General features: G+C 44.3%; 1 protein-coding gene across 1 annotated transcript in view; it reads right to left on the reverse strand.

Moving 5' to 3' along the window:
* The window catches only part of LOC110172213 (myosin-10-like), a 249,049-nt gene that overhangs the window by 48,257 nt on the left and 185,745 nt on the right, over window positions 1–15,047 (reverse strand). The window contains exon 16 of the mRNA XM_055152335.1: window positions 6,079–6,193. Coding sequence (XP_055008310.1) covers window positions 6,079–6,193 — 115 coding nt within the window. The remainder of the gene's footprint in view (window positions 1–6,078; window positions 6,194–15,047) is intronic.

Below are 15,047 nucleotides of genomic sequence, written 5' to 3' on the forward strand. Positions count from 1 at the left end.
AAATAACATAAATACAGAAACATACAAAACATAAATAACTTTGATCACAGTTGACATACTTAAGTTCCTATGGTTCACCTGGAGCTTCCTGCAGCCCAGAGACATTGTCATAGAAAGAGGCTCTCTGAAAAGTCTCAATGTCTACACACAAACACACACACATACGAACGTACAAACACACACACACACACACACACACACATAAGAGAGAGAGGACAGGACACATGCAGACACAGCACAGGTTAGTACAGGGTTAAAGAGGTTAAAACTGTTACAGACAAATAAACAAGAGAACAGGAAATGATACGACTAATCACTAATCTCTGTTCACACACAAAGCCAAATGTCATTGTTTTCTGTTTTAATGGTAACATTTCTTTTCCACTGTTTTTTTTTCTCCTTATTGTAAAAGTAAGATGTGTAATGGGCACATTTAGAGACGTACTTAAAGGAGCTGTATTTATATATATATTTTTAATTTGAGTAGTTAAACCGCCACCAAATATATAATAATATTATACATCCATCCATCCATCCATTTTTCGTCCGGGGCCGGGTCGCGGGGGCAGCAGCCTAAGCAGAGACTCCCAGACTTCCTTCACCCCAGACACGTCCTCCAGCTCCTCCGGGGGGACCCCGAGGCGTTCCCAGGCCAGCCGAGAGACATAGTCCCTCCAGCGTGTCCTGGGTCTTCCCCGGGGCCTCCTCCCCGCGGGACATGCCCGGAACACCTTCCGAGGGAGGCGCCCAGGAGGCATCCGGAACAGATGCCCGAGCCACCTCAACTGGCTCCTCTCGATGTGGAGGAGCAGCGGCTCTACTCCGAGCTCCTCCCGTGTGACTGAGCTCCTCACCCTGTCTCTAAGGGAGCGCCCAGCCACCCTGCGGAGGAAACTCATTTCGAGCGCTTGTATCCGCGATCTCGTCCTTTCGGTCACTACCCAGAGCTCATGACCATAGGTGAGAGTAGGAACGAAGACTGACCGGTAAATCGAGAGCTTCGCCTTTCGACTCAGCTCCCTCTTCACCACAACGGTCCGATACAGCGACCGCATCACTGCCGAAGCTGCACCGATCCGCCTGTCAATCTCACGTTCCGTCCTTCCCTCACTCGTGAACAAGACCCCGAGATACTTGAACTCCTCCACTTGAGGCAAAGACTCCCCACCCACCCAGAGAGGGCAAGCCACCTTTTTCCGGTCGAGAACCATGGCCTCGGACTTGGAAGAGCTGATCTTCATCCCAGCCGCTTCACACTCGGCTGCAAACCGCCCCAGTGCACATTGCAGGTCCTGGTTCGATGAAGCCAACAGGACAACATCGTCCGCAAACAGCAGAGATGAAATCCTGTGGTCCCCAAACCGGACCCCCTCCGGCCCCTGACTGCGCCTAGAAATTCTGTCCATAAATACAATGAACAGAACCGGTGACAAAGGGCAGCCCTGGCGGAGTCCAACATGCACCGGGAACAGGTCTGACTTACTGCCGGCAGTGCGAACACAGCTCCTGCTCCGGTCATACAGGGAACCGGACAGCCCTTAGCAAAGGGCCCCGGACCCCATACTCCCAGAGCACCCCCCACAGGACACCATGAGGGACACGGTCGAATGCCTTCTCCAGATCCACAAAACACATGTGGACTGGTTGGGCAAACTCCCATGAACCCTCGAGCACCGATGGAGAGTGTAGAGCTGGTCCAGTGTTCCACGGCCAGGACGAAAACCACACTGCTCCTCCTGAATCCGAGGTTCGACTATATTATACATACATATTATTTTTCGTCACATCATCCGCCCGACCCGCGCTTTAGTCGCTGACACCGCGGCTGTAACCTCAATCCGCGCATCTCTCATTTTGCCACAAAAAAAACATTAACTGCAACTTGTGACCGTTGTGATAAAGGTCTATAACACAGGTGTCAAACATAAGGCCCGGGGGCTGGATCCGGCCTTCCAAGACCTTTAATCTGGCCCTTGGGTGATTTTCTACAAAAATATTTTAATGATATTTTCTATTAAAATCTTGTTAATTTTCTGTGGTGTTTATCACAGCAGCGTCTCCAGCGTCTCTGTACGTGGCCCCTCCCACCAGAGCAGCACAAATGAAGACTTGTCTCTTTCCAAACGCTCTTAAAGGACGATCGTTTTGACTGTTGACCGTGACACCCTCATCAGAAAAATGTCCAACATGAGAAAAGTGGAGCCGAGTGCAGGATTTTACAAGAAAAATTGACTTATTCCTTGCAAACAAGTTCATGTTAAAACATTGTGTTGAAATTGAATTTTTCTTAAACTTTCAAGTTGTTCATAATATTATAATATTATAATAAGAAAGAGTTCATCAATTAAAAAAGATTTCTGTAATAGATTTGTGTTTCTCTGCACAAATATTTGAATTTATTGTTATTTTTGGGGTTTATATGACATGAGTTTTCTGATCCGGCCCCTTTGAGATCAAAGTAGGTTGGATACGGCCCCCGGACCAAAATGAGTTTGACACTCCTGGTCTATAAGTTCATGGGCACTTTTCACCACTTTCAGGACCCAGAGTGGAATTTTGCTGCTTACAGTAATGCTAAAAACAACTACCATGCTAACGGCGCACTTCCTGGTTTGCGGACAATACCACACTTTGATGATACTGTAGCACATAGCGATCTCATTTTACCCCTGAAAGTGACTTAAAATATAATAATGTACCTGTACTATGGAAAGAGCGGTTTTACTTTATTACATGAAAACCTACAGATCAGATACAGCCCCTTTAAGCTTCATTCCCCCTGCCAGACGACAGGTCGCAGATAAAAATATATAACAGACTGGAAAATGTCTCGGAGCAGTGGATTTGAGTTGAGTAAAAGCCCGGGTGATCTGACACGGGCTCGGTGAGGTTCTGAACACTCCATAAAACATGAAGTGTCCAAAGAGTGCAGCAGGAAAAGCCTCTACCGGAGTCTTTATTTCATGATTTATATTTCACCCCTCAGAGACATGACATCACACCTCGTCTACCTCCAGACGAGAGGGGGAAAAATCTCTGTGGTTTGCTTAAAAATGCCTAATGTTTTCTCATAAATCATACACACGCGAACATAATGCTTTAAGTGTATCTGTTCGTGTTGGTAATTGCAAAAACTCACCCTAATCTAATCGACTTTTTTTTCCACAATGACCGGAAGCCCTGCGCTGTAGCTTTGTAGAACTTCTGGTGAATGTTTTTCTGTGGCAAGCCTCAGCTCAATTTCATTTCTCTCCAGCGAATAGGTCAAGAATCGGAAGATTTCGCAAAAACGCCGGAAGTGCGAGTTCGGGCACCAGCCAATCAGCGAAGAGCCGTACATTCTGTGTTGGCAACGATTCTAGAGATCGAGGATTTAAAGCTGGAACAAAGAGAATGTTTGGTGAATTTTATCAAGAGGAAAGACGTTATTGTCCTTCTTCCTACGGGATTTGGTGCATTACATACATCGTCATGACCAAATAACAGCGATTGGTTAAATGAAAAAAGTACCCGCCTACTGTCGAGCGAAACGAATTCTGAACGCTGTGAGGTCAGACGGTTTCTACGAAGTGAAACCGGGTAATGAATCTGCCCCATCAACCAACAAAGTCCACAAAGGATAAACATTCTTCCATGAACGAATTTATCCACAACTATCAAGGGAAGAAAGACGAAAACTTATAGGCGAACAACGACGACGCATTAGTGAACTACTGAACAAAACTAACGTTATTGTTTCTTTGAGATGTCTCGCATTCTAACTGCACAAATGTATCTATCTATGCTCATATCAACGAGCCTGATTCATCAGCCGGTCTCACTTCGTGGAAACCGTCTGACCTCACAGCGTTAGGATTCGTTCGCTCGACGGTAGGCGGGTACTTTTTTTATTCAACCAATCGCTGCTATTTGGTTGCGACGTGTCACCAAATCCCGCAGGAAGAAGGACAGAATTTATCCACAACTGTCAAGGTAAGAAAGACGAAAACTTAAAGAAGAACAACGACGACGTGTTAGTGAACTACTGAGCAAAACTAACTTCATGGTCCAAGAGATGTCTCGCATTCGAACTGCACAAATCAATCTATCTGTACTAATATCAACATCATGAAATCGATTTTTTATTTTAATTTTAGAATCAATCTGAGTGAACAAGTCACTTCTGTTTTATTCATGACCATAACATTAGTTTTGTTCAGTAGTTCACAAACGCGTCGTCGTCGTTCTCCTTTACGTTTTCGTCTTTGTACCTCGATAGTTGTGGATAAATTCTTCATGTTTATCCTTTGTGGACGTTGTTGGTTGAAGATTTGGTGATGGAGCAGATTTACGAAGCTGCTGGAGAATAAGACAGACATTTCCGCAGATATTTTGCCACAGAAAAACCATTAAGCGGAAGTTCCGCAAATCTACAGAGGGACACTTCCAGTCGCAGTGAAAAAGGTCTACAGAAAACTGAAAAAAGCAGAGGGACCAAATCACTTTTCTTTTTCGTAAATCCTTGCTCCAAACGCACCTTTTCTCTTTGGCATTTGTCCGGAGTTTGGAGACACCTTGGCATCGTTTTTGTGTTATTATATTGTTAGTTTTCTTTAGAGTATGTTTTTATTCCGCTGTAAATGTTGTTCAGCACTTTGGTAAGTTTTGGCTGTTTTAAACGTGCTATACAAATATATTTGATTGACTGACTGGTTGAGATAAGATTCTGTCTGTCATGTGTAGCGTCTCCATAGAGAAAAGCATTTGAGTGACAGACCCTCCCCTAGAAAAGTTACACAATGCACCTTTAAAGTCCTTTCAGCTGACGACAATCACGTCTTTTGGGTTGAATAACGACATCACTTTCTGAAGCTACTGTGGAAAAATAATTTCACTTTAATTTATCAATACTGACGGACAGTGTTGGGAAGTTTACTTTTAAAATGTAATCCCCTACAGATTACAGATTACACACACCAAAATGTAGTTTGTAACGTAATCCATTAAAATACTTAAAGTGAGTAATGTAATCTGAATACTTTGGATTACTTGATGAATGTACCAACCACATCCTGAAAATTCATGTTTGTTCTCTTTAAATTGGCCCTGGTTTAGACCTGGTTTAGACTTGGTTTAGTCCTGGTTTAGTCCTGGTTTAGACCTAGTTTAGTCCTGGTTTAGACCTGGTTTAGTCCTGGTTTAGTCCTGGTTTAGACCTGGTTTAGACCTGGTTTAGACTTGGTTTAGACCTGGTTTAGTCCTGGTTTACTCCTGGTTTAGTCCTGGTTTAGACCTGGGTTAGACCTAGTTTAGTCCAGGTTTAGTCCTGGTTTAGACCTGATTTAGTCCTGGTTTAGTCCTGGTTCAGTCCTGGTTTAGACCTGGTTTAGTCCTGGTTTAGTCCTGGTTTAGTCCTGGTTTAGACCTGGTTTTAGACCTGGTTTAGTCCTGGTTCAGTCCTGGTTTAGTCCTGGTTTTAGTCCTGGTTTAGTCCTGGTTTAGACCTGGTTTAGACCTGGTTTAGTCCTGGTTTTAGTCCTGGTTTAGATCTGGTTTAGACCTGGTTTAGTCCTGGTTTAGACTTTGTTTAGACCTGGTTTAGACCTGGTTTTAGTCCTGGTTTTAGACCTGGTTTAGACCTGGTTTAGTCCTGGTTCAGTCCTGGTTTAGTCCTGGTTTAGTCCTGGTTTAGACCTGGTTTAGACCTGGTTTAGTCCTGGTTCAGTCCTGGTTTAGTCCTGGTTTAGTCCTGGTTCAGCCCAAAATTTGAAAACAGGAAAATCCCGCCGTGTAATCCATTTATTTCAACCAAGTAACTGTAATCCAATTACCACTCACTGAAACAGTAACTGTAACTGAATACAGTTACTCATCATTTGTACTCTGATTACATTAACTCCGGTACATGTAATCTGTTACTCCCCAACACTGCTCGGACGGAGACGACATTGGACTTTGTGTCAGTTTTTGTTTCACGTTGATCGGTTCAATCGTTACAGAAACATGAACCGTAAACCAGGTCGACAAATCTGGAATCTGACACTTAAACGGCCAGTTCCAGCTCAGATTAAACTACAGCCATTAAATTCACTTCCTCACCGTCTTTCCAGAGCTCGGCCACAAACTTGTCCGTGGACTGGTGCAGGAGCGTGGCCACGTTGTCGTTCAGCGGGTCCATGTTCTTCATGAGCCACTCGTCCGCTTTGTAATCCACCTACAACACACGAGAGAAGACGAAACAACACGGGTTTGAGATCGTAAAGCGCATAAGACAGGAGTGTCAAACTCATTTTGGTCCGGGGGTCGTATCCAACCTACTTTGATCTCAAAGGGGCCGGATCAGAAAACTCATGTCACATAAACCCCAAAAATAACAATAAGTTCAAATATTTGTGCAGAGAAACACAAATCTATTACAGAAATCTTTTTTAATTGATGAACTCTTTCTTATTATAATATTATAATATTATGAACACCTATGGTCATGAGCTCTGGGTAGTGAGATCACGGATACAAGCGCTCGAAATGAGTTTCCTCCGCAGGGTGGCTGGGCGCTCCCTTAGAGATAGGGTGAGGAGCTCAGTCACACGGGAGGAGCTCGGAGTAGAGCCGCTGCTCCTCCACGTTGAGAGGAGCAGTTGAGGCTCTGGCATCTGTTCCGGATGCCTCCTGGGCGCCTCCCTCGGGAGGTGTTCCGGGCATGTCCCACTGGGAGGAGGCCCCGGGGAAGACCCAGGACACGCTGGAGGGACTATGTCTCTCGACTGGCCTGGGAACGCCTCAGGGTCCCCCCGGAGGAGCTGGAGGACGTGTCTGGGGTGAAGGAAGTCTGGGAGTCCCTGCTTAGGCTGCTCCCCCCGCGACCCGGCCCGGATAAGCGGATGAAAATGGATGGATGGATGAATATTATGAACAACTTGAAACTTTAAGAAAAATTCAATTTCAACACAAAGTTTTAACAATAACTTGTATGTAAATAGGAATAAGTAAATTTTTCTTGTAAAATCCTGCACTCGGCTCCACTTTTCTCATGTTGGACATTTTTCTGATGAGGGTGTCACGGTCAACAGTCAAAACGATCGTCCTTTAAGAGCGTTTGGAAAGAGACAAGTCTTCATTTGTGCTGCTCTGGTGGGAGGGGCCACGTACAGAGACGCTGGAGACGCTGCTGTGATAAACACCACAGAAAATTACCAATATTTGAATAGAAAATATCATTAAAATATTTTAGTAGAAAATCACCCAAGGGCCAGATTAAAGGTCTTGGAGGGCCGGATCCAGCCCCCGGGCCTTATGTTTGACACCTGTGGCATAAGACGTGTTCATGAGGTGTTTCTGACTTGGTTTGGCGGGAAACGTAAGCGATACGTGTAACAGTTTTACATCCGTTAAGTGGGAGAAACATATGGAAAAACGCTGGAAAGAAAAGAAGTGGTGCTGCGATTTAAAACTCTAAAAATTCCATCCGAAGCGCAGAGACAATTTACACGCAAGAAAGACGTTTTACTGTTTAATTTTCTTGAGCAACTTTTCAGAAATGGCGCTTTTCGAAGTCGTTTTTGGACCGCACGCTGATAATGATTTGAGCATTTGTGTTTCTTGCGGCGCTCCGTCAGATATGATTTAGTTTGTCTCGTTTTTATGTATCATTTCAAAACACCAGATTACCAAACATTGCTCAATTTTTTGGTATTAGAATTACATCGACTTCCAATTTTTAAGTCCCACGTTACGCCCAGACTTAGTTACTCTTACTTAAGGAGTAGTAGTTTTCCCAAATACTTTTTTACTCTTACTTGAGTGATTTCCTGGACCACGACTTTGTACTTCAGCTTGATTATTTATACTTATTTTGGAGCAGCGTTACTCTTACTTGAATACATTTTTTGGCTACTCTACCACTTCTAATCAAATCAGAAGTATTGTGCAACAGAACTTTCTTCAGAAGGGCCTGAAGTGTTGCGCTGTGGGGATGCGGAACTTCCCGTTAATGGTTTTCAAATGTCTGTGGAAAAGTCTGGCTGGACATGTTCACAGATTAAATCTCCAGCATCTGAACTGCACAAATCTGTCTATGTGCTCTAATATCTACATCATGAAGTTATGAGTTATGACTTACGAGTTATTAAGTTACTAATGATTTATTCATGACCGTAACGTTAGTTTTGCTCAGGAGTAGAATCTTAATGCTCGTCGCTGTTCGCCTTCAAGCAGGAGTGGGCAATCGTTTTTTCCATGGAGCCACATGAGAAACAGAAAATGCTGTGCAGGGTCAGGCCAAAATGCTTAACTCAATTCTGCATAATCCATCCATCCATTTTCTTATCCGGGGCCGGGTCACGGGGGCATCAGTCTAAGCAGGGACTCCCAGACTTCCTTCACCCCAGACACGTCCTCCAGCTCCTCCAGGGGGACCCCGAGGTGTTCCCAGGCCAGTCGAGAGACATAGTCCCTCCAGTGTGTCCTGGGTCTTCCCCGGGGCCTCCTCCTGATGGGACATGCCCATAACACCTCCTGAGGGAGACGCCCAGGAGGCATCCGGAACAAATGCCCGAGCCTCAGCTGCTCCTCTCAACGTGGAGGAGCAGCAGCTCTACTCCGAGCTCCTCCCGTGTGACTGAGCTCCTCACCCTGTCTCTAAGGGAGCGCCCAGACACCCTGCGGAGGAAACTCATTTCGAGCGCTTGTATCTGTGATCTTGTCCTTTCGGTCACTACCCAGAGCTCATGATCATTCTGCATAATATTAATTGTACTTCTTCATAAAAAGCGTTGTTTTGACGTGCTGGTAAGAGTGATAAGAGTTTATGTAATGAAAAAGTGAGGTTGCCTTACAAAAACTGTCATTTTAAAAACACACCTCTAACATAAAAGTCATGCAGCTTCAGTCCCTGCATGAGGTAAAATTATAAAATATATATTTTTTTGAACAGAAAATTACCCTTACTGGAAAATGTGAAGAATCCCTCAGCCGTTTGTCGACTCAAAACTTTTGTCCAGTCGACAAACTGAATTTTCTCCTCACTTACTGGAAAATGTAACAGTGGGTAAGGTACAAACCCGAGGCACTCGGACTGAATATATTAAAAGTCCTTTATTACATGAAGACCGGCAAGATGGTCTTCGTCAGGACAAAGTGGTGTCAGCACTTTGCCCATTTTCCAGTAAGGGTAATTTTCTGTTCAAAACCACTGTTTTAACCCTCGTAGAGGACGCGTACTGCTATTTTTTACTCTTTTAAGGCCCAATGAAGCGCTCTGCCTTTTTTTCTTCATCTATAAATGTAGTTAATATGATTAAGTGAGATTCAGGAGCAGGACCACGCCTCAGCCGCCCTCTCCTCTCACCAGCGAACCACAACTCACCTCCACCATGCCTTTAATTTCCCAGAAGCCTGTATGTATCAGCCTTTCCCATCATCCCAGTTTGTCTCGGTGAACTCGACCCCACCTTCCCATCCCCTATTCTGTCTTTCAGTCATAAGACGCCAACAAGGGTTTGGTCCCGTCGACTGGGCCAATTGAAGATTGAGACGGAGCCCCCGCCTAGAGTCTCAACCCGGCATCTCTGTCCCGCTTCGTACATGATCAATAAACTTCTTCACACTATGTCGTTGTTGGTGTGGTCCTATCTAGTGAAAATATATTTATTGTGTAATTCCAAATGATCTTAAATGGGCCGGTCAGAGTCAACCAAAGATCCGTATGTGGTCCTGGAGCTGCACAATGCCCAGGTCTGTTCTAAGTTTTTGTCTTTTTTACCTTGATAGTTGTGGATAAATTCTTCATGTTAGAATGTTTATCTTTGTGGACCTTGTTGGTTGAAGATTTGGTGATGGGAAAGATTTATGAAGCTGGTACAGTTTGCCAGATATTTCCACAAATATTTTGCCATAGTGTTATTATTATTATTATTATTATTATATATATATATATATATATTATATATATTATATATATATATATATATATATATATATATATATATATATATATATTTTTTTTTTTTTACTTTATCTTTTATTATTACTATTACTATTGCTATTATTATTCATTTATTTTATTTTTAATTTTTAATTTTTTGTTCTTTGTTTTGTTTTTTCTTGGGGTTATTTTTGGAAAAAATTGCATAAATATGATGTTTGGCATACATACTCTGTAATGTGCTATCGAAATTTATAAATAAAATTGTAAAGATATAATATATATATATTTTGCCATAGACATTCTGGCTGTTGTGAAAAAGATCTATTCACTGCAAATTCCTCTGATCTGGCCAAGATTTTAGAACTTATTTCGGGTTATTCATCTTGTTTTCGGATTTATTTTCTACTTAATAGTTCTGAGATGCTTAATTCTAGTCTAGAGGTTGTTTATTTTACGATAACTTGTCAAGTAAAATTATCTTGCCGCATGAACACATCATTTCATAAGTCACTTTCTGATAGATTTAAGTGTTTATATCTTAAATTTTGGAGTTATTACAAGTGTTGGCCCTTGTTAGTATTACCAGATTATCTCTAAATATGTCATACCTGCTGCCATAACCAACAAGAAACTCAAATAACGATCATCTAAACCCTTAAATATAGTGATGTTGAGTATGTTTTAGTGAAATGGCGAGTCTAATGTGACACTTTAAGGATTTCTGTTTTTCACTGTTATTCGCTCGTACATCAGTCTGTCAGTGTCCAGGCGTCGAGCTCTGACAGATGCCGTCTAGTGTCTCTGAACACTGATATTATTTCCACACGTTTGGATGAAGGATGCGCGTTACGTTCCAAATGTGAAGTGAGGTCAGCGCGCGGAGAGGAGAGAAACCAGCGGGAAACCGACGACGACGCAAGGGACGGAAAAAAAACGGGGGAAAAAAATCATCAAATTTCGCTTGTTCTGGTGATTATATTTGTAAATGATTTTTTAATACGATTCTGTTTAAACATGTCTAAACCAGGACTGAACCAGGACTAAACCAGGTCCAAACCAGGACTGAACCAAGTCTAAACCAGGACTGAACCAGGACTAAACCAGCACTGAACCAGGACTAAACCAGGACTGAACCAGGACTAAACCAGGACTGAACCAGGACTAAACCAAGTCTAAACCAGGACTGAACCAGGACTAAACCAGGACTGAACCAGGACTAAACCAGGACTAAACCAGGACTAAACCAGGTCCAAACCAGGACTGAACCAAGACTAAACCAGCATTGAACCAAGTCTAAACCAGGACTGAACCAGGACTAAACCAGGACTGAACCAGGTCTAAACCAGGTCCAAACCAGGACTGAACCAAGTCTAAACCAGGACTGAACCAGGACTAAACCAGGACTAAACCAGGACTGAACCAGGTCTAAACCAGGACTGAACCAAGTCTAAACCAGGACTGAACCAGGACTAAACCAGGTCTAAACCAGGACTGAACCAGGACTAAACCAGGACTGAACCAGGACTAAACCAGTAAACCAGGACTGAACCAGGACTGAACCAGGACTGAACCAGGACTAAACCAGGACTGAACCAGGACTAAACCAGGACTAAACCAGGACTAAACCAGGACTAAACCAGGTCTAAAAAATCATCAAATTTCGCTTGTTCTGGTGATTATGATTTTTTAAATGATTCTGTTTAAAACACAACCAGGACTGAAACCAGTCTAAACCAGGACTGAACCAGTCTAAACCTGAGGACTGAACCAGTCTAAACCAGGACTGAACCAGGACTAAACAGGACTGAACCAGGACTGAACCAGGACTAAACCAGGACTGAACCAGGACTGAAACCAGGACTAAACCAGGACTGAACCAGGACTAAACCAGGACTAAACAGGACTGAACCAAGTCTAAACCAGGACTGAACCAGGACTAAACCAGGACTGAACCAGGACTGAACCAGGACTAAACCAGGACTGACCCAGGACTAAACCAGGACTGAAACCAGGGACTGAACCAGGACTAAACCAGGACTGAACCAGGACAAAACCAGGACTGAACCAGGACTAAACCAGCACTGAACCAGGACTAACCAGACTAAACAAGGACTGAACCAAGTCTAAACCAGGACTGAACCAAGGTAAACCAGGACTGAACCAGGACTAAACCAGGACTGAACCAGGACTGAACCAGGACTAAACCAGGACTGACCCAGGACTAAACCAGGTCTAAACCAGGACTGAACCAGGACTAAACCAGGACTGAACCAGGACTAAACCAGGACTGAACCAGGACTAAACCAGCACTGAACCAGGACTAAACCAGGTCTAAACCAGGACTGAACCAAGTCTAAACCAGGACTGAACCAGGACTAAACCAGGACTGAACCAGGTCTAAACCAGGACTGAACCAGGACTAAACCAGGACTGAACCAGGACTAAACCAGGACTGAACCAGGACTAAACCAGTGAACCAGGATAAACCAGGACTGAACCAGTCTAAACCAGGACTGAACCAGGACTAAACCAGACTGACCAGGACTGAACCAAGTCTAAACCAGGACTGAACCAGGACTAAACCAGGACTGAACCAGGACTAAACCAGGACTGAACCAGGACTAAACCAAGTCTAAACCAGGACTGAACCAGGACTGAAACCAGGACTGAACCAGGACTAAACCAGGACTGAACCAGGACTAAACCAGGACTGAACCAGGACTAAACCAGGACTGAACCAAGTCTAAACCAGGACTGAACCAGGACTAAACCAGGACTGAACCAGGACTGAACCAGGACTAAACCAGGACTAAACCAGGACTCAAACCAGGACTGAAACCAAGTCTAAACCAGGACTGAACCAGGACTAAACCAGGACTGAACCAGGACTAAACCAGGACTGAACCGAGGACTGAACCGAGGTCTAAACCAGAACTGAACCAGGTCTAAACCAGGACTGAACCAGGACTAAACCAGGACTGAACCAGGACTAAACCAGGTCTAAACCAGGACTGAACCAGGACTAAACCAGGTCTAAACCAGGACTGAACCAGGAAACCAGGACTAAACCAGTCTAAACCAGGACTGAACCAGGACTAAACCAGGAAACCAGGACTAAACCAGGACTAAACCAGGACTGAACCAGGACTAACCAGGACTAAACCAGGACTGAACCAGGACTAAACCAGGACTGAACCAGGTCTAAACCAGGACTGAACCAGGACTAAACCAGGACTGAACCACTAAACCAGGACTGAACCAGACTGAAACTAGGACTGAACCAGGACTAAACCAGGACTGAACCAGTCTAAACCAGGACTGAACCAGGACTAAACCAGGACTGAACCAGTGAAACCAGGACTAAACCAGGAAACCAGGACTGAACCAAAACCAGACTGAACCAGTCTAAACCAGGACTGAACCAGTCAAACCAGAAACTGAACCAGGACTAAACTGTCTGAACCAGGACTAAAACCAGGACTGAACCAAACTAAACCAGGACTGAAACCAGGACTGAACCAGGACTAAACAGGACTGAACCAGGACTAAACCAGGACTGAACCAGTCTAAACCAGGACTGACGAACCAGGACTAAACCAGGACTGAACCAGGTCTAAACCAGGACTGAACCAGGACTAAACCAGGACTGAACCAAGTCTAAACCAGGACTGAACCAGGACTAAACCAGGACTGAACCAGGTCTAAACCAGGACTGAAACCAGGACCAGGTCTAAACCAGGACTGAACCAGGTCTAGGACTAAACCAGGTCTAAACCAGGACTGAACCAGTCTAAACCAGGACTGAACCAGGTCTAAACCAGGACTGAACCAGGACTAATCCGATCAGTCCTGGTCTCAATCCCAGTCTCAGTCCTGGTTTGGTCCCAGTCTCAGTCCTGGTCTCAGTCCTGGTCTGGTCCTGGTCTCATTCTCAGTCTCAGTCCTGGTCTGGTCCCGGTCTCAGTTCTGAGCACCCGACAGTTTACCTGGGCACGCCTCCAGGCCCGTCCCAACCCTCAGTCCTGATTGGACCTGTTTTAGTCCTGGTTCAGTCCTGTTTAGTCCTGGTTTAGTCCTGTTTTAGTCCTGTTTTAGTCCTGGTTCAAGTCCTGGTTCAGTCCGTATGGTTCAGTAAGTATGTTTCTATATTTCATGCTTGGAAAGTTATGTGTGCTTGTATAAAACATATTCCCAGGTATCACATATAATACTATCGGTCTGAAAGGGTAAAAAAAAAAAATAAAATAAAAATTCTGTTTGTCCAGCTTCTGATAAAAGGGAACTGTCAATCACATGCACATGTCAAAGATTCATGGAAATCTGTAACCCAGTTCTTTTCAGTCAAATCAACAATTCTGAGAAGAGGCTGGACCAGTTTGTACTTCAAAACAACACAAATAAAAAAAAGGAATATAATAATCGGAATAATAGGAATTTTATATGAATTCCACATGGACTCAGTCCCTAAGGGCCTGTTTACACGAGAACAAAATACCCAACAAATGCTCAGTTTGTTGGGTCTTGACCATCCGTGTATCATTCCTTCATTTGTTTTTCAATATAAAACCAAAAATAATAAAACGAAAAAACAACTGTTTTCTTCATTATTTGTCTCCAAAACCAGTTTCAGTTTTCGATTTTGTGTTTAAATGAAGAATGGAAAAAACGGATAACGACCGTTTCCCGTTTACGTGACTTCAGTGACTGCGATGCCGGACTTTTGCACCGCATATGGACTGAACCAGGACTGATCCAGGTCCAGGACCTGACCGGAACTAGAGCGGGACCAGAGCGGAACTGAGACCGGGATCCAGAGCGGGACCAGAGCAGAGTCCAAGCTCTGGCTCTGAGCCTCCGCGGGGTCCGAGCCTCAGCTTCGAGCTCCCACCCTGCTGTGGGCTCTGAGCCTCCGGTCTGGTCTCGGTCTGGTCCCGGTCTGGTCTCAGTCTCAGTCTGGTCCCGATCTGGTCCCGGTCTGGTCCCGGTCTCAGTCTGGTCCCGGTCTGGTCCTGGACCTGGATCAGTCCTGGTTCAGTCCGTATTCGGTGCAAAAGTCCGGCACCGTCACGTAAATGGGAAACAGTCGTTATCCGATTTTTTCCATTTTTCATTTAAACACAAAATCGAAAACTGAAACTGGTTT

The sequence above is a fragment of the Boleophthalmus pectinirostris genome, unplaced genomic scaffold, assembly GCF_026225935.1.
Source record: "Boleophthalmus pectinirostris isolate CB_2022bp ecotype Guang Dong unplaced genomic scaffold, ASM2622593v1 HiC_scaffold_17, whole genome shotgun sequence".
In the NCBI taxonomy this organism is placed as follows: domain Eukaryota; kingdom Metazoa; phylum Chordata; class Actinopteri; order Gobiiformes; family Gobiidae; genus Boleophthalmus; species Boleophthalmus pectinirostris.